The sequence below is a fragment of the Crotalus tigris genome, unplaced genomic scaffold, assembly GCF_016545835.1.
Source record: "Crotalus tigris isolate CLP2741 ecotype Arizona unplaced genomic scaffold, ASM1654583v1 scf7180000019068.10715455, whole genome shotgun sequence".
Lineage (NCBI taxonomy): Eukaryota > Metazoa > Chordata > Lepidosauria > Squamata > Viperidae > Crotalus > Crotalus tigris.
In genome coordinates, this window is record NW_024097358.1 from 6653023 (window position 1) to 6671305 (window position 18283).

An 18283-nucleotide genomic window follows, 5' to 3' on the forward strand; every position below is an offset into this window, starting at 1 on the left:
AAACATATGGAGGAGTATTTATGTAATTTCCCAGACTGGTTCTACACTGTAATGTTCAATGTGTTTACTTTTATATTGGTGGGGTTACCGTGTAAAACCATCGGTTCCACAATATCTATAGTGTGTTGAGTCAGATATAGTGTTTCCTTACCATAAATTATGCATTAAACGATTTGTGATGAAAGGATGTGTCTCCTCTGGGATTCTGTTTGTTGCTGTTATAACTTTAATCCCTCTCGTTCACGTCTGTCTTCTGCTGTTTGATGCCCTCCGGAAACAGCGGGACTGTGACTGCTATGCGATTTCTGGTAAGGAGTCCTTGCGGGTTTCACTCCACTGGCTGTATCCAACTTTAGAGGAGCGCTCATCTCCGTTTCCAAGCCTTTGAAGCAACACTGTCCGAAGATGTTTCCGCAGTCATATGGCCAAGCATGACATCATACTGCAGCACAGAGTGTCCGGTGAAACATGGAGCACTGTTCCCTTCCCACTGAAGTGGTACCGATTTATCTACTTGCATGTACATGCTTTCGAATGGCAGGAGCTGAGGCAAGTGACGGGAGCTCACTCCATCATGCGCTGTTAGGACTCAAACCGCTGGTGTCTTTTAAACTTCCTGACAGTGAGAACAATTAATCAGTGGAACAGCCTGCCTCCAGAAGCGGTGAATGCGCCAACACTGGAAGTTTTTAAGAAGAGACTGGACGGCCATTTGTCCAAAATGGTGTAGGGCAGCGGTTCTCAACCTATGGGTCGCGACCCCATTTGGGGTCGATCGACCATTTTTCGGGGGTCGCCAAAGGCGGCAATCCGCCATTTTCTCCCCTCTGGGGGCCGCGCCACGCATGGGGGCAGCGCCGCGCATGCGCATAACGTTTGTGTGACGGGGGTCGCCGTCACACAAACGTTGAGAACCGCTGGTGTAGGGTTTCCTGCCTGAGCAGGGGGTTGGACTAGATGACCTCAAAGGTCCCTTTACCACTATTACTATTACCTCTGAGCCACCAGGCCTCCATGTGGTTTTTCGACATCTGGAGAAATTATGGCCCTATTCAACTCATGGTTAGAATGAGGCAGAATACAGCATTGCATTTTATCCAAGAACAAAGATCGTCAGTCTGTCACACCTAGTCATTGAGAATGACATAACTAATAAGACTTCGTTTTCCAAACTGAGATATTTTGATTATTCCTTATGGCCCTCTTCAGTAGATACAGGCACTGCAAGTTTAGGCCAGTTGGGTAGCATATAATGCTCATTGCAGCATGCCTAAGTTTTGCATTACACAACAGTCCTTTGGTATTATAAATGGCCCAGTGACCGATGCACAACAGTTGTTTGGTGCAGCAGGATAATTTATTACATTGCAATTGGTTTAAGTTACCTGATAATAAGAACAGAAAGAAACCATTTCTGCAGACAGTTTGAAAATAAAAAGTAGATGGGGTACAATTAAGGAAAACCCAGTAAGTCCCACCCAGCTTTGGTTAAGATCTAGATACTTGACAGAAGTAGGACAATAAGCATTTGGGAAAAAAATGGACAACAGGATCTGCAGTGTGCAGATGGATGAATCTTTGTTATAAGGAGATGAGTAGCGAGCTTCTCAGCCTCCAAATATGGCTCGGCTACAACTGCAAATAGTAGCGAAGAATGCTAAGAGTTGTAGCTGAGTAAGATCTGGAAGGCCAGAAGCTCTCCACTTAAGCCTCATTTGATGACAGTGGTTAAAAACTGCATAGACTTGAAATTATAGCTTTCCTAAACTGTTAGGATAAATCCTATAATATACCAGGAACAGTCATATAGAAATAATATTTCAAATGTATTAGCTTTTTCAACCTCTAAGTCAGTGTTTCTCAACTTTGACAATTTTAAGGCATGTGGACTTCAACTCCCAGAATTCCACAGCCAGGACGTGTGGGCTTAAACTCTGGCTAGCTGTGGAATTCTGGGAGTTGAAGTCCACATGCCTTAAAATTGTCAAGGTTGAGAAACACTGCTCTAAGTTCTTATTTTTAACCTGTAAGGCTTAAATACGATCGTACAACAGTCTCTGTAGATAATTTGATACAGGGGTCTTCCACCTTGGCAACTTTTAAGACTTGTGGATGTCAACTCCCAGAATTCCCCAGCCAGCCAGAGTTGAAGCCCACACGTCCTAAAGTTGCATGGCTGGGAGAACTCTGATTTAATACATTTCTTTAATTCATTGTCATTCCTTTGTGACAACACTGAAAAATCAGGAAGACAAAAAAAAAAAAAAAATTCAACCCCTTTTGTTAGTTAATTGCACTGTACTTTCTTAAGTAAGAAGATTGGCGAACTTTGAAAGAGCCGATGTTTTACAATCAGAACTGTGTGCCGTTCACAAAGGATGTTTCTATTTTCTCTCTTGATGCCTTGCGATCTACTTAGCAACGCAGCCTATCCATTAATTACACCTACATATACATAGCCGTCATTTTCAGAACTAAGCCGTCATTCTGCCGGAACTAAGAAATGGTAAGCAAAAGAAGTGAAGGGCATAAGACAGTGGTGGAGAACCTATGGCACGCGTGCCAGAGGCGGCACTCAGAGTCCTCTCTCTGGGCACGTGTGCCGTCACTCCAGCCCTGCCTCCCCCTGTGGTCCCTTCCTCACCAGCAGCCCCCCCTGCAGGAGAGCCGCTCCCAGGTGCGGCCCACGCGGAACAGCGCAGCCAAGGACATGGCAGCCGGGCAGCAGGGACAAGACTCCGCCCTCACGCCCCATCACGTGCAGATGATGCTGCGGGGCGTGGCCACCATGGTGCTGCTGGGCCACCTGGGCGATCTACAGCAGGCCATGGAGGCGGTGGGTGGCCGCGGGGCGGAGACGGTGTGGCGGGGGACGGGGGGATTTGGGCACTCGGTCTCTAAAAGGTTTGCCGTCACTGGCATAAGATAAGGGGGGGGGGAAACCCAAACTTATACACCTAGTGTTCCTCATGTTTTGCAACTAGATCAGTGGTTCTCAACCTGTGGGTCGGGACCCCATTTGGGGTCGAACGACCATTTCACGGGGGTCGCCAAACAACGCAGTCCGCCATTTTTTCCCCCTTTTCCTTAGCTGTGCTACTCCCTTTTATTCTATTGGCTTTTGAAAGCCAATAGAATAGACTCTCTTGAATAGAGTCTAATTCTATTGGCTTTCAAAAGCCAATAGGAATTGTCCAGGCTGTCTCTGCCCTGCTGAGCCCGCCAAAAGTCCCATTCTGCAAACGGTGCTGCACCAGTTGAGTAGTCCTTGACTTACGACCGGTTGGGGGTCGCGGCATTAAAAAGGTTGAGAACCACTGAACTAGAAGATATAGGGACTTCAACTCAACATTGCTGGCTGGGGAATTCTGGGAGTTGAAGTGCAACCCATCTTAAAGTTGGCCAGGTTGAGAAACACTGGGCTAAGATATATGTGTTTCTATTTAACTTCCCCACTGATCAAGAAAGTTGCTAAAAAGATACTATTAGATCAATACTTGGCTGCATATACTTTTAAGACATCAGGCTAGAAACCAGAAGACTGAATTCTAGTCCTGCTTTACGCATGAAAGTCAGCTGGGTGACTTTGGGCCAAACACCAGGAGAGGGTGAGTTCTAGTCCCGCCTTAGCCCACTGGGTGACTTTGGGCCAGTCACTCTTTCTCTTGGCCCAACCCACCTCATAGGGTTGTTCTTGTAGAGAAAACTGAAGGAGGAAGGAATATTAAATATGTTTGCCACCTTAAGTTATTTATTTATTATTTAAAAAAAAATCTTTTACATTTTCACATGGCCAAAGGTAGTAGGAAGATGAGGAGGGACAGCTCACCAAGTCAAAAGATCTGGAAGTTCACGCAAAAATTGTCGAAACTCTGTATTGCACACCTAGAATCACACCGCCCATCTAAAGCTGTCTTTGCAAAAGGTACTTCCTTGATCTCTCTCTCTCACACACACACACAAAAACCCCTAGTCATCCTACTATATATCCATATGATCAAAACACTGAAGACAGACCCCATAATTCCGATGTCTCTGTTGAGGTACAGTCAACGGTGACTGCTGCCAAGCCAAGAATTTTTCACCGTGCCATGACCCAGCCATGATGCATTGATGAACTGCATTTTCGTGATCCGCAGATTGTTTCTGTAAGTGCTTAAGAAGCCACTTCAAGAGCTTCAGAAAAGTAAACAGAAGTTAAGACCGTTCTCTGCACTAGGGAGCATAGTGATTGAGTAATTCAAGTAACTGATCCGACTGCTAGTCCCCTGTGAGTTATACAAATACATTAATAGAAAATACGGGCCTTGCATAACATGTCTCGTTCAGCTACCCGTACCTTACTGTCTTCTCAACGTCAGGCTGATTGTGATGGGTTTTCTCCTCCCACTGGAAGGAGAGCCACGCTGATGCCAAGGCACATCTCCACTCCATGTAGAACAGAAGTTGGGTGTGGTAAACCCCTGTGTACAATCACACCCTTCCTTCCTATCAATCCAAAAAGGAGACTGTGTGGTTTTCAGGATTCTTCTATCACCTTCTGACACTGATAAAGTAAACAGTCTGGTAGAGCAGAGCAAGGTGATCTGAACCACAAGGCTAATTTTCCAGCATGGAGCCGGCAGTGGAGAAGACACGGGGTTGATGGAAGCAGTCGACAAGTGGCTATTCCCTCATTTCCTAAAGAAGGCATTTGGAAAGTTCTTAATATCCAGGTCTCAGGCACAAAGGATCAGGACCATACATGAAATTGCAGTTCAGAAGATTTATCCCTCGAGCCTATATCCAAGAATCTAGACAACTAAAGTTTAATATTAAATTGGCACTGGATAACAGTCAACAGAATTCGAGAGGACTTGGACTTAAAACTGTTTGTGGCCACATAACAATTCTAAGCTGATGGTGCGCTTAACTCCACCCCATCTCTGCCTGCTCTTCTCCTACACCGGGTCCTTTTAAGGCACAACCACTGTGACACATGTGGGTTTATTATTCAAAGAGAAAATGTCACAGATTGCCTATGGCAGGGGTAGGCAACCTCGGCTCTTTTATGACTCATGGACTTCAACTCCCAGAATTCCTGAGCCAGCTATGCTATGCTGGCTCAGGAATTCTGGGAGTTGACTTTCTGCCTCAAAGTTGGGGGGGGGCAAGGATTGTGCAATTTTTGTTTTGTTTTTTGGGATCCTAGCTACAATATTACGCTTTATGAATACTGCTAGCTGAGGCTGGTTAAAATACTCATTTCCCCAAATACCCTTTTCTTTTCTCTAATATCTGAGGAAACAGCTGGTTCTGGTTCCTGTTCAACCACCACTCCCTGAGGTTTCAGTTTGGATGTAGAAAAGGGAGAGACATGCACAATTATTGAACATTTTCCCAACACTGGGCATTTGGGGGAAGCGGAAAATAACTATAGACATCCTGCGGGTATCTCCATGTTCTTGAAACTCTGAAAGGCGATGCAAATTTCTGAGAAAAACCCAAATGGTTTCCAATTGCTTCAGAGAAGTAGCTTCACCTCAGTTAACAGCCAAGTCATTCCAATTTTGGGAAAATGTGGTTTAAGCTACTGGCACTAGGCCAGAATTTCAGGGTCATAGATAGATGTCATGAATCTGAAACAATTTTAAGTTACGTACCTATGATATCAACAATATGTAGCTTCAGTTTTTGCTGAAGGATGTCTAGCATCATGGACAGGGTACCTTGAGATGGTGCCACCTTTAGATTTTGTTTGACTTCATTTGAAATGGAGAGCCACAGTTTTCCATATTCATCCGTGCTCATCTTCATTGGTCTGCCGATAGCAATGAAGGAAAAAAAAGTCTAAAGGAATGGGCAACGATAACAATTCTACTTCGTTTAATTAATCTACCATGCATTTTTAAAAGTCAGCCTTTCCATCCATTGGGGTGGATTTTCAAAGGGCATGCAGCCAAGACAGCCAAGCTAAGAAAGATTTCATGAAAAACTGATATTGGAATAATCATTAAGAGGGGCTCAGACTGAAATCCCCCCACTATCCTACAAGTATGCTTTGCTATTGAAGTAGCCAAAATATATAGATGTGCCGGTTACAAGTTGCCTGTTCAGTCTTGATAGATCCCTCTTTGTCTACCGATCTTGGAAGCATTCAGTTTTCCAATACTAAAAAACCTAGGGCAGACATGTCAAACACAAGGCCTTGGGGGCCGGATGTGGCCCGCGAAGTGGTTTCATGTGGCCCGCGAAGCCATCCTGGAAACAGTGAGGGAACGGCCCCTGCTGCCTTGGCCCAGGCCAGCCGGGAGCCAAAGTACAATTTTGTGGTGGCCATTTTGGCATTTGCCCCGGTGGACCATGCCTTGGCACTTGCCCCGGTTCCCCCCCCTTCCGCCAGAGACCCTCAGATCTGTCCCACTCCTGCCCAGGCCCCCCCCATAGGCACCCTTGATGCGAATGATGTGGAACTGTCCACACCCACCCAGTAGGCCACACCCACTCCATCCATGCCCACCCAGTGGGCTGCACCCACTCTGCCCCCCCCATCCCCGCCCAGGGCAACCACAATGCTGATGCGGCCCTCAGTGAAATTGAGTTTGACACCCCTGACCTAGGACAAGGAGGAGAAGATGAGGAAAAACGGAGAAAGAGACCTAACTGTGGGAGAGAAGCTTACCAAGTTAACTAAATTTAATTAGCTCTAGTTTACATTTCACATGTATTAAGGAAATTATTTTATATACAGTAATTACCTAATAAAATCCAACAGCTCTAAAGAGAGAGAAAATCTGAGATGGACCTCCAATTCTAATGGATAACTGATGCAACCAAAGATTTTTCCTGAAGAACAGGGTTTCTCCATCTCTACATACATCTGGAAGCTTTCTATATTCTTATTTTCTATCACAGCAAGTGGGCAGTCAAGACCGTCCACCATCTTCAATATAAAAGAAGAAAAGAAGAAAAAAACTACGGGTTAAAGATGCTTCGTGGGATCACCACCAAGCCAGCACGACAGCAGAAATGGTGCTAAAAGGGTTACCTTAAAATGTTCCGAGTGCTGGAATTCCAGCCTTACGTCTTTCAGAACGGAAGGGCTTTTATTGGCGAGAAATAAAAAAACCAGAAAACAGTCCTCTTTCCAGACCTTAGAAAAATACACAAGCAGGGATTCGTTGCTGCAGAGTTCTGAAATGTCGGAATGAGGATGCTGGCTTGCTTCTTCTGGTAGCCGAGGAGTTAGCTGCAAAAGTTGCTTTCGAATTTTAGTGGGAGAACTTGGGGAAGGATGAAAAACGTCCATGTGACCGTGGGTAAATAAAGAAGATGGCGAAAACTGGTGATCCAGCGACTTTTCATTCAACTCACCTTCCGGCAACGAATGGGAGCGATCCAGCACCGTTTTGTATTCCGGCATTTCAGCAGAATTTAGGGAAGCTTTCCTGAATTTGAGATGTCCATTGTTTAGAAAAAGGTCCTTCTTTTCAGTTAACGCTTCCGGAAATAAGGAAGTGGTGGTTGAGCTTTCCATAGGCAATGAGCTCTCATTAGGGAAGGCTTCGTTCATTTTCAATTTCCTTGTAAACTTCTGGGCTGTGGAGTCTGCCTTGCCCATCTTAAAAAGAAAGGAAAGAAAGTGAGATAGGAAAGCAGGATTAAAATGAAAGCGGAAGTTGGAATGGACCATCTCAACCAAAGCAACAGGAGCTAAGAAGGGGAGAGGTGGGAGGGAATCCTAAAAATGTACCATGCACATTAAGCTTCAATTTAGAGCCGGTTTGGTCTAGCGCAGGGGTAGGCAACCTTGGCTCTTTTATGACTCGTGGACTTCGACTCCCAGAATTCCTGAGCCAGCCACGCTGAGGGGAAAGGGAAAGGTTTCCAAGCTGAGCCATGCTGGCTCAGGAATTCTGGGAGTTGAAGTCCACGAATCATAAAAGAGCCAAAGTTGCTTACCCCTGGTCTAATGGTTAAGGTGCCAGTCTAGAAAGTGGGAGACTGTGAGTTCCTGCCTTACCCATAAAAGCCAGCTGGGTTACTTTGAGCCAATCACCAGGAGACTGTGAGTTATAGTTTCCCCTTAGGCATTAAACTGGCTGGGCCAATCACTAGGAGTCTGGGATTTCTAGTCCCGCCTTAACGTGAAAGCCAACTGGGTGACTTTGGGCCAATCCACTATGAGCCTGGGAGTTCTAGCCCCATCTTAGCCATGAAAGCCAGCTGGGTGACCTTGGGTCAATCACCAGGAGTCTGGGAGTTCTAGTCCCTCTTTACCTATGAAAGTTGGCTGGACAGTCCCTCTTTCTTAGCCCAAGGATGAAAACAGGACGGAGTATCACTTATATTTATTTATAAACAAGTATTTGTTTATAAAAGTAATGAAGGCAGGATAAAAATGAATAAATAACAACAACTGAGCCATCCTACCAGATTGGTGCTGCTTTGTGACCCTAGCCCGACAAAGAGTGCTGAAGCCAGCCGCTGCTTCTCATTGGTCCGTTCTGCGACCTCTGTCGTTTCTTCCTTAGGTTGCAGTGGGAAAGTGCCGGCCACCGTCTCTACTGATGGGCCGCCCTGAAGAGCAGCCTCGGTGGTTATCTCTTCTCGTTCTTCTGGGCTTTTCTTCTGGGGGAGGTAGCCTTCTTTGCTCCACAATTTCTTTACGCCCTCAAGCTTCAGGCTGTTGTTCCTAAAGAGGTGATAGTGGTTAGAATCATAGAATCCTAGGGCTGGAAGGGACCTTTCAGGGCTTCTAGTCCAGCGGTCCCCAACGTTTGGGGCACCAGGGACCGGTTCCGTGGAGAGAGGTTTTTCCACGGACCAGAGGGTGTGTGGTTTTGTGTGTTGCCTGCATCTTGCGGATGGGGCTTTGCTTGTTTGTGCAGACCGGTTGCTGGCCTGCCGCGGCCCGGTACCAGTCCATGGACCGGGGGTTGGGGATCCCTGCTCTAGTCTGACAAGAAGACCGCCAATATTTTTATACTGCGTTGACCAAAACTGGGTGCAGCATTCCGAGTATGGAATGCTGCATCCAATTTTGGTCAACGCAATATAAAAAAGGATGTTGAGACTCTGGAAAGACAAGAGCAAGAGGCTTAGGCTAAAACATACGAAGAACGGTTGCAGGAATTCGGTATGTCTAGTTAGTGAAAATAAGAATTAGGGGTGACATGAGAGCAAGTGTTCCAATATCTGAAGGTCTGCCGCAAAGAAGAGGGGGGTCAATCTATTTTCCAAAGCCCCTGAAGGCAGGACAAGAAGCAATGGATGAAAACTAATCGAGGAGAGAAGCAACCTAGAACTAAGGAGAAACTTCCGGATAGTAAGAACAATGAACCAGTGGAAGGGCTTGCCTTCAGAAGTTGTGGCTGCTCCATCATTGGAGGCTTTTAAGAAGAAACTGGACGGCCACTTGTCTAAAACGATATAGGGTGTCCTGCTTGAGCAGAGGTTGGGCTAGAAGACCTCCAAGGTTCCTTCCAACTCTGTTATTCTGTTCTGTTCAACTTCCTGCCCAAGGCAGGGGATCTTTTACCAGACAAAGTGTCAAAGCAAGAATATACAGTATTGATGCCAGCAAGAGGAAGTCAGATTCTGGCATCAAAACGTCCATGATGGTGACCGGCAATTTGTAGCTCTGTAATAAAGACTTTAGGAAACATGCCTGAAAGTTCTTTGAAGTGCTTCATTAGTCGGAACCTTGACACTAAGGCTGTCCAATCTTTCCTTGAGAAACTTCCGTGATGGACCACTCACAAGTCCAGGAAGCGAGCTGTTCCACTAATTAATCATTCTCACTGTTTTCCCCAAAGTTCCTATAGCTTCCATTCCCTCAACCAGTTCAACCCTGTAAGTAAGAATGAAGTCCAGTATAGATGTCCTTCTAGTTGTCCCTTCCACCTTTTGTATTGGAAAGGTGTCATCAAGGCACGTCAAGAACCTGGTCGGTCTCCCACTCGCTTCAGAATTGAGTATTACCTTTCCCCTGACTCTGACAGAAGTTACTGTTTTGTTGGTCAAACCGTTGTGTAGCAAGGTATGAACGGAGGGCAGGCTGCGTTTTAAAGTCCTTGCTGAAGAGACGAAGACACTTACTCTTTCTGTCCTGTCTCCACACTATTATCCGAGCCCAGAGAAAGTCCGGTTGGAGATAGCCTGCCGGTAATTCTGGATGCAGGGAAGCTCCGAGAAAAGGAGTCCCCGTAGGGTTCAAAGTTCAAAGCTGCAAAGAGAAATAACAAGCATCAACTTCAAGGCCAGGGTTACCACCGCAGCCACGCCCACCCAATGGACCACGCCCACCCGGCACCCGACGATGCATATGTGGCCTTTGGGTTGCAGTTTGGGCACTCGGTCTCTAAAAGGTTCGCCATCACTGAGTTAAGCAATCAATCAACCAGAATACAGCTGGAAGGGACTTTGGAGGTCTTCTAGTCCAACCCCTGCTCAAGCAGGAGGACCTACCCCATTTCAGACAAGTGTCCGTCCATTCTCTTCTTAAAAAAACCTCCAGTGAGGAAGCACCCACAACTTCTGAAGGCAACTTCTGTTCCACTGCTTAATCGTTCCGTTAGGAAACAATTAGGAATTAGTTAGGAAGCAATACATGATCTTCATTTATTACAGTGGTTCTCAACCTGTGGGTCGGGACCCCTTTTGGGGTCGAACGACCATTTCACAGGGGTCTCCAAACAACGCAGTCTGCCATTTTTTCCCCCTTTTCCTTAGCTGTGCTACTCCCTTCTATTCTATTGGCTTTTGAAAGCCAATAGAATAGACTTTCTTGAATAGAGTCTAATTCTATTGGCTTTCCAAAGCCAATAGGAATTGTCCAGGCTGTCTCTGCCCTGCTGAGCCCGCCAAAAGTCCCCTTCTGCAAACGGGGCTGCACCAGTTGAGTAGTCCTCGACTTACGATCGGTTGAGTAGTCCTCGACTTACAACCGGTTGGGGGTCACGGCATTAAATAGGTTGAGAACCACTGATTTATTAGAAAGCAATCACCTTTTTCCTGGGACAGCTTCTCTTCCTGTCTTTGGTGATGAGGTTTGTATGGCAACGCACCCCGGTCCAGTCCTTCAGCCACAAAACCGTCTAAGAAAGACAATGAAGCATCCACCTATATTGAATCAGAGATGGGTCGAAGATGGTTATTCGGTTAAGACATGTTTAAAGGAAGCATCATTCTGGATTTTTTTTTTTTTCCCCTCCAGCAGACTGACAGACATGCCAGATCCCTGTCGCTCGTTCACAACATGCAGCTCTGGCAGAATAAAGGTACACTGAGCTTCTTGTAAGAAGCTAATTGGAATCAGATGTCCTCAGCAAGAACTGAACTAAGTGCATAAGCCTAGACATTCGGTTTTATTATTATGGAAAACAATAATAATGTCCAGAACAGTCTGCACTCTTCCAAGCAAAATGGCTCGTCTGGATCTTTTATTTATAAAGCAAATTTCAAAAACACAGCCCTCCTCTTTCATAAGAAGTGCTTAGTTCTCAAGAAATAAGCAGCAAGGGTGCACATACAGGTTATCCTCGACTTACGACACAATAACTGAGCCTGAAATTTCTGTCGTTTAAGCGAGACATTTGTTAAGTGAATTTTGCCCCATTTTGCGGCCTTTCTCGGCTCCGTTGTTAAGTGAGTCATTGTAGTTGATAAGTTAGTAACCCGATTGTTAAGTGAATCTGTCTTCCCCGTTGACTTTGCTTGTCGGAAAGTCGCCAAAGGAGATCATGTGATCCCAGGACGCAGCAACCGTCATAAGTACGAAGCAGTTGCCAAGCATCTGAATTTTGATCACATGATCATGGGAAGGCTGGAAAGGTGGTAACTGTGAAAAATGGTCATAAGACACTTGTTTTACTGCCATTGTAACTTTGAAAGGTCTGCTGTAAGTCAAGGATTACCTGTATTGTCAACGTAGTCAGACAATACCCTCAGGACTATTAGATTAGACTGCAAAATCAAAATTTATAGCCATACCTACTAAGAAGCCTGACATAGAAGTGTTTGAAGTAGACAAAAGTGTTTAAAACAAGGAGAGAAAAGGACAAAGGTGACTTTGTAGAAATGAGAAAGCCAAAGCTGTTATAAAACAACCCATCGGATAATAAATTACTGGCTTAGAGTGCACTATCACGTTATTGAAAATATTATTTTTTAAGAAAATGTCGCATTAGATTAGATTAGATAATCTTTGTTGTCATTTTTTTTTACCTGTGGGCACAATGGCACGCATTAAAAAGGAAATTGAGTTGCTTGCTCTCCAAGTACATACATAACACACATTTAAACATACACTACACCAGTAGTTCTTAACCTGGGTAATATTGCCCCCCAGGGGGCAAGTTCACTTTTCAGGGGGCGATGGAATGAAAAGGGGACAATATGGGGGCGATGGAGTGAGAAGTTTTGGGGACACTTTTGAGACTTTTTCATACAGTGAACTGCTGTATATCTGTCGTACAAAATCATCAGATCGCTCGCTATTAGTGGATTGAATTGTGTTTTCAAATGTTCCTCCAGCTAGCTTCAGTACAGAACGCTGTACATACGTGAAGACGCATCGCTTATCTTCATGCGCGTTGCGCAGCAGCCTCTACCCATACAGTGGCGCGCCATTGGCCAGAATATGGGAGATATGGGGAAAAGATTGGAAATAAATTATTTGCATCGATATGTCCTGATGACAATTTTAAAGAAAACAAAACAAGTGTTTGCATAAATTAAAGAATTATTTCCTATGTTGTGATTGAGAGGTTATGTTGGGGGAGGGGGGCGATGACAACTTCCTCGTTGGCTCAAGGGGGCGATTCGTTCAAAAAGGTTAAGAACCACTGGTCTACACAACATAGGTATGTTCTGTCTTTATTGTAAGGTTACAATTAACAGAGCCCCGCACATTTGAAAGGATATCTCTCTCTTCCCCCCCCCTTGCATTTTAGTCTAAGAAACATGGGGGGGTGTCCCTTCTGAGACTTTGCCACAGCCCAATAACAATTGTGGGCTCAGTTGCCTTTTGTCTGACCACTGCCCCTAAAGCAGGGGTGTCAAACTCAATTTCACTGAGGGCTGCATCAACATTGCGGTTGTCCTCAGGGGGCCGGGTAGGTGTGGCCAGGGTGGGCGTGGCCTACTGCGTGGGCATGGCTGGAGTGGGTGTGGCCTACTGGGTGGGCATAGCCAATTCTACATCATTTGCATCAAGGGTGCCTGTGGGGGCCTGGGCAGGAGTGGGACAGATCTGAGGGTCTCTGGCAGAAGGGGGTGGGACCGGGGCAAGTGCCAAGGCATGGTCCACTGGAAGAGCCTGCCAAAACCCCTCCCCCAGAGCCCATCAAGCCAGATATGTGATGTAGGCGAGGGCCATTTGCTGGCTACTTCCAGGCGATGGTGCATTTCTTCATTTCTCACAAAGGGTGACACCTCCCCAGCATGCACCCAGGGGGCGGGGGCGACACAGCAGGGGTTGGTTCCTCGCTGTTTCCAGACAGCCTTGTGGAGCTAAGGCTGAATGTGTTTCAGCATAGATGGCCACCACAAAATTGTACATAGGCTCCCGGCCGGCCTGGGCCAGGGCCAAGGCAGCGGGGGCCGTGCCCTCACTGTTTCCAGGATGGCTTCGCAGGCCACATGAAACCACATCGCGGGCTGCATCCGGCTGCATCCAGCCTTATGTTTGACATGTCTGCCCTAAAGTCATTCTCACGTACCATTGCACCTTGTAGTAACAAGGACTCACCACAACGTTCTTACAGCTCGCATCAAGTGGAAACAGTCTCTTCATCAGTTCCTTATTTTGGTAAAGGTATTTTAACTCGAACGCCTGCTGCCTCATGCTGGTATCCAAGGATGCGCTGAATTCGAAGAGGAATTTCTCCACCGTCTTTGAACCAGTTGCACGGGAAGCCGTTTTAGAAATTGCAGCCACGATCCAAGCTTTGGTTTCAGACGTGGCGTTGCTTTTAAGGATCCGATACAGACTTGCTAAAACAACTTCAGGATCCACGTTTTGCAGGAGGTAACTGTACTCTCCCAATACCTGTCAGGAAAAAAAATTTAAAATATCACGATTAGTCAATGAATAGAAAGTCATTTTAACAGCATAGATTGCAAATTCCAGTTTGGATTTTCTCTAGTTTAAGAAACTGTTAAACTGAATATAAGAGCAACACTGATGACATTCATTTGCTATCACATGAAATAGAAATATTCAGGAAGAATATATTTCTTAAACAGTTGTTCAGTGAGACAGATATTTCATAAAGGAAGGGACTTGAGACCTTTAAAGCCAAAATTTCAGTAATAATAAGGTTTTCATCTTCACTTGGTTCTCATTCCAACTCTTATCTTGTTGTCCCTTATAATGAACTATTCTTTATACTGAACATTTATCCTCACACTTAAAAAAGAATGATCAAAGAATGAAAAAAGAGGAGCAAAATCAGAAACCCCTTCCAAAAGTGTTTTTACCCTTTTCCAATTTCTAAAGAACGTTTGCAGTTAAAAAAATATTCACTTATTACTACCAGATAATTAGCTTTGTTGGTATCAAAATTGGACTTAATAAGATCTTAATTGAAAGTCATAAAAATAATGTTTTAAATTTGATGTTGAAAAGGAGGTTTTTTCAAAATTATTTTTTATTTTTCTAAACTCTCCCCCATTCATATATCGTGATATTTATCAGATGTTAACATACATTCTTTTTACATTCATATATAAGATACTTTTAATAAAATGAAATAAATACATACACATGACTTTTGGTGTTGGTCGCCCATTTCCCCTTTCACTGTATCCACACTCCTTCTTCTCTACCTTCTTTCTCCCTTTCTTCTCTTCCCTACTTCTCTCTTCTTCCTCTCCTCTTCTCTTTCCTTCACCACTCTCCTCCCCTTTCTTCCCACTTCTCCTCCAACCTTCCTACTCTCTTCTCCCCTCCTTTACTCTTTTCTCTCTCGTCTCCTTTCTTCCCTTCAGATACAATTCAGGGGTAATGTCCGAGCAACTGAAAAGGAAGGGTTTTTTTGTTGGGAGTTATGTATATAGGCACATGAAAACAAGCAATGCATAGAATTGGGATTTTTGGAACCCAAACTGAATTTTTTAGGTAGTAGTTATATGAAGCAGTGGTAATGATCTCATAACTAAAATTCCAACTGAATCACACGATGAAGAGAGTCATCCTTATGATGACTAACAATAATATTAAGTAATAACAATAATACATAATAATTCCTCCAAAATATTCTAAATCCATCTGGACTTGTGTACAGTTGCAATTCAGTCCTCCAATGTTTAATTATCTGTCTATACGTAGATTTCACTAATGTTAAAATAGTCTCATCTTTGTTTGTTTTTTTCCTTACCCAACTCATCACTTGAAGAAATTTCTGCGGATAAACTGCATTTTTGTCCTCTAGTAATGACAGGTAAGATTGGACAGCGTGAAACCGCAGCTGAACGTCTTCCTTCTCATCTTCAAAGCCTAAGAAAAAGAGGCTTGTTTTTTTTAATTCATGGAAATAGCTATTCTTTTATTAGTATTATTTAATAAGAGGATTGCATTATTCTCACCCAGTTTGCTCACCTTCCGCAAGAAGTCTCAAGAAATTGTTCAGAACGTCGGGATGCATTTTATCTCCTCCCACAGAAAACACGGCATTCATCGTCCGGATGAACCATTCATTGTTTGGAGCATATGTGTCAGCGACATTAAGGAAAGGACATCAAGACAGCACTAAGTGTTCTATTACAGAGTCTTACAGAGATAATAAATGTCTTTATTAAAGTTAACTTGCGCGCAAAGAGGGGGAAGCATTTATTAGCGTTCAGGGACCTGAAATGATAGCAAGGCGTTCGTTCACACAAGTCTGTACCAATTACAAGCCGTCCTGGCTTAATGACTGTCCTGTTTAGCCACCGTTCAGTTACAACCACACTGAAAAAAGTAACTTTATGACAGGTTTTCCCACATTTAACCATCGCAGTCTTCCTGCAATCACAACTGCCATTTGCAAGCACCGCAGCTGGCTTCTGAAAAGCAATGGAAAAACCAGCAGTAAAATCACAAGTCACACGATGTCTCGCTTAGTGGCAAAGTTGCCAATCCGAGTTGTGCTTGTTCAGTAAGGACTACATATATTTGCTAGGATTTCCATGATTTTCAGATGTCAGGAATGCAGTTTCAAAGGCACGATCCAGATTGTGCAGCTCTGATGTAATGTGACTTAGTCGGAAGCAAAATTTTGATCTTGATACAATCAACCTGGGTAATTTTAGGTGACTGCAAGGCAGATCCTATTTTTTTTTTAAAAAAAAAAACAACTCAGTTTTAGATGCAATAAAATGGAACAACCCTCAAAATGATTATATCCACACCGACAATTAAAGCACGTGGAGAGATATAGAAGTTCACCTAATAGGTGCACGCACACGCAGCAAAAAAAAAAAAAAGGATATTTTTCAGCTAACTCTGCTATTTTTCCAGCAATGTTGATGATGGTATATTCCTCTTTGCTTTGATTTATGTAGTCAAGCATCTTCTGTACAATGACAGTGACGTTTTGTTCATTGGTTATTCGGTACAGAAGTTCCAAGGTCTAAAGGAGACGGCAGAATGGATAAAGGTTTAATACATTTCACTCGAGTGAAACAGAAGGAAGATAAAACATAATGCTATGTTCGGTTTAGGGACCAATTAGTGCAATAATCAAAGAAATGCAATTACAGATAGGCCATATCTTACAACAGTTCATTTAGTGACCGTTTTAAGTTACAACGGCACTGGAAAAAAATGACTTATGACCATTTTTTCACACTTATGACCATTACAGCAACCCAGTGGACACGTGATCAAAATTTGGACACCTGGCAACGGATTCATATTTATGAGGGTTGCTGGGTCATGTGATTAGCTTGTGCAACCTTCGGATCAGCAACCATGACAATAAAATGAGACAAAACTCTCTTAACAAATGTCTCACTCTAGCAAGAGACGTTTTGGGCTTGATGGTGGTCGTTAATTGAGGACTGCCTGCATTTATTTATTACTTTGCTAAGAGGGCCTAACTCCATTAACATAAAATGATAACTTGGTTTTTATTACCTCTCTTTTAATGATGGGATCAGGATGTTCCAGACACTCAATTATTGTGATTTGGTGTTGCAGTGCAAGGTTGGGGTCCTGCTGGACGACATACGTTAAAGCCTTTAATCCTAGGGAGGGGAGAAAAAAGAAACTAGAACAGTGGTTCTCAACCTTTTTAATGCCGCGACCCCCAACCGGTCGTATGTCAAGGACTACTCAACTGGTGCAGCACCGTTTGCAGAATGGGACTTTTGGCAGGCTCAGCAGGGCAGAGGCAGCCTGGACAATTCCTATTGGCTTTTGAAAGCCAATAGAATTAGACTCTATTCAAGAGAGTCTATTCTATTGGCTTTCCAAAGCCAATAGAATAAAAGGGAGTAGCACAGCTAAGGAAAAGGGGAAAAAATGGCGGACTGCGTTGTTTGGTGACCCCCGTGAAATGGTCGTTCGACCCCAAATGGGGTCCCGACCCACAGGTTGAGAACCACTGAACTAGAAAGTTGGAAAAATGAAACTGTAGGCATTCAGCATTTATTCCGTTTGAGGTGTGTGTGTGGGGGGGGGGGGAAATGAGAGAACTCACCCAAATATTTCAAATTAATTTTAGGAGACAAGACAAATTTCCCAATGCATTTGGCGGCCTTCTCGAGCAGATCAGATCTGGAGTGAATTGTATAAATGGTGTGGACACATTCAAACAGGATCGCTGCAGGAAAGACAAAGAGCACATGTGAGATCCGATGCATTAAAAAAAAAAATGATGATGCGGGAATATTAAAAACAAATCCAAGCAGCTGACAAGAGGCAGGAAAGCATTTGTAGCGCATTACAGCAGGAGTCCCCAACCTGTGGGTTGCAGCCCATTACCGGTCCGTGGCCTATTTGCAACCAGGCCGTGGGAGTAGATGGTTGGTCCACATGTGTGCGTACAGCCCCACTCACGCAAGTGTCATGGGCGCTTGGAGCCCCACTTGCGGGGGGGTCGCGACCCCACTTAGCAAGCGTGGCAAGGTTCAAGGCCCCACTTGAGCGAGTGTCATGGGCACTCGCAGCCCCATTTGGTGTGAATGTCGCAGGTACTCACAGCCCCACGGAAGTGAATAATGGATGCTTGTGCGCACACGCACGCTCCTGCCCTCCCACAAGACCATCCCCTCTTTCCCCCCTCTCCCCCCAACATTGACAGAAAGGTTGGGGAAC

At 44.5% G+C, this 18283-nt stretch overlaps 1 protein-coding gene across 7 annotated transcripts in view; it reads right to left on the bottom strand.

The window, feature by feature from the left end:
- The window catches only part of AP4E1 (adaptor related protein complex 4 subunit epsilon 1), a 36388-nt gene that overhangs the window by 7804 nt on the left and 10301 nt on the right, over positions 1-18283 (bottom strand). For 2 of the 7 annotated variants that reach the window (XM_039358757.1, XM_039358760.1), the window contains exons 9-21: positions 17667-17789; positions 17102-17211; positions 16456-16595; positions 15584-15696; positions 15363-15481; positions 13733-14032; positions 10989-11103; positions 10081-10207; positions 8413-8674; positions 7028-7600; positions 6738-6922; positions 5643-5800; positions 3730-4680 (exon numbers count right to left, since the gene is read on the bottom strand). In XM_039358757.1, the coding sequence (XP_039214691.1) occupies positions 4520-4680; positions 5643-5800; positions 6738-6922; positions 7028-7600; positions 8413-8674; positions 10081-10207; positions 10989-11103; positions 13733-14032; positions 15363-15481; positions 15584-15696; positions 16456-16595; positions 17102-17211; positions 17667-17789 (2486 nt within the window). In that variant the 3' untranslated portion in view covers positions 3730-4519. Of the gene's footprint in view, positions 1-3729; positions 4681-5642; positions 5801-6737; positions 6923-7027; positions 7601-8412; positions 8675-10080; positions 10208-10988; positions 11104-13732; positions 14033-15362; positions 15482-15583; positions 15697-16455; positions 16596-17101; positions 17212-17666; positions 17790-18283 lie in introns of those variants that run through there. The other 5 variants (XM_039358758.1, XM_039358759.1, XM_039358761.1 and 2 more) reach the window with 4 other exon arrangements.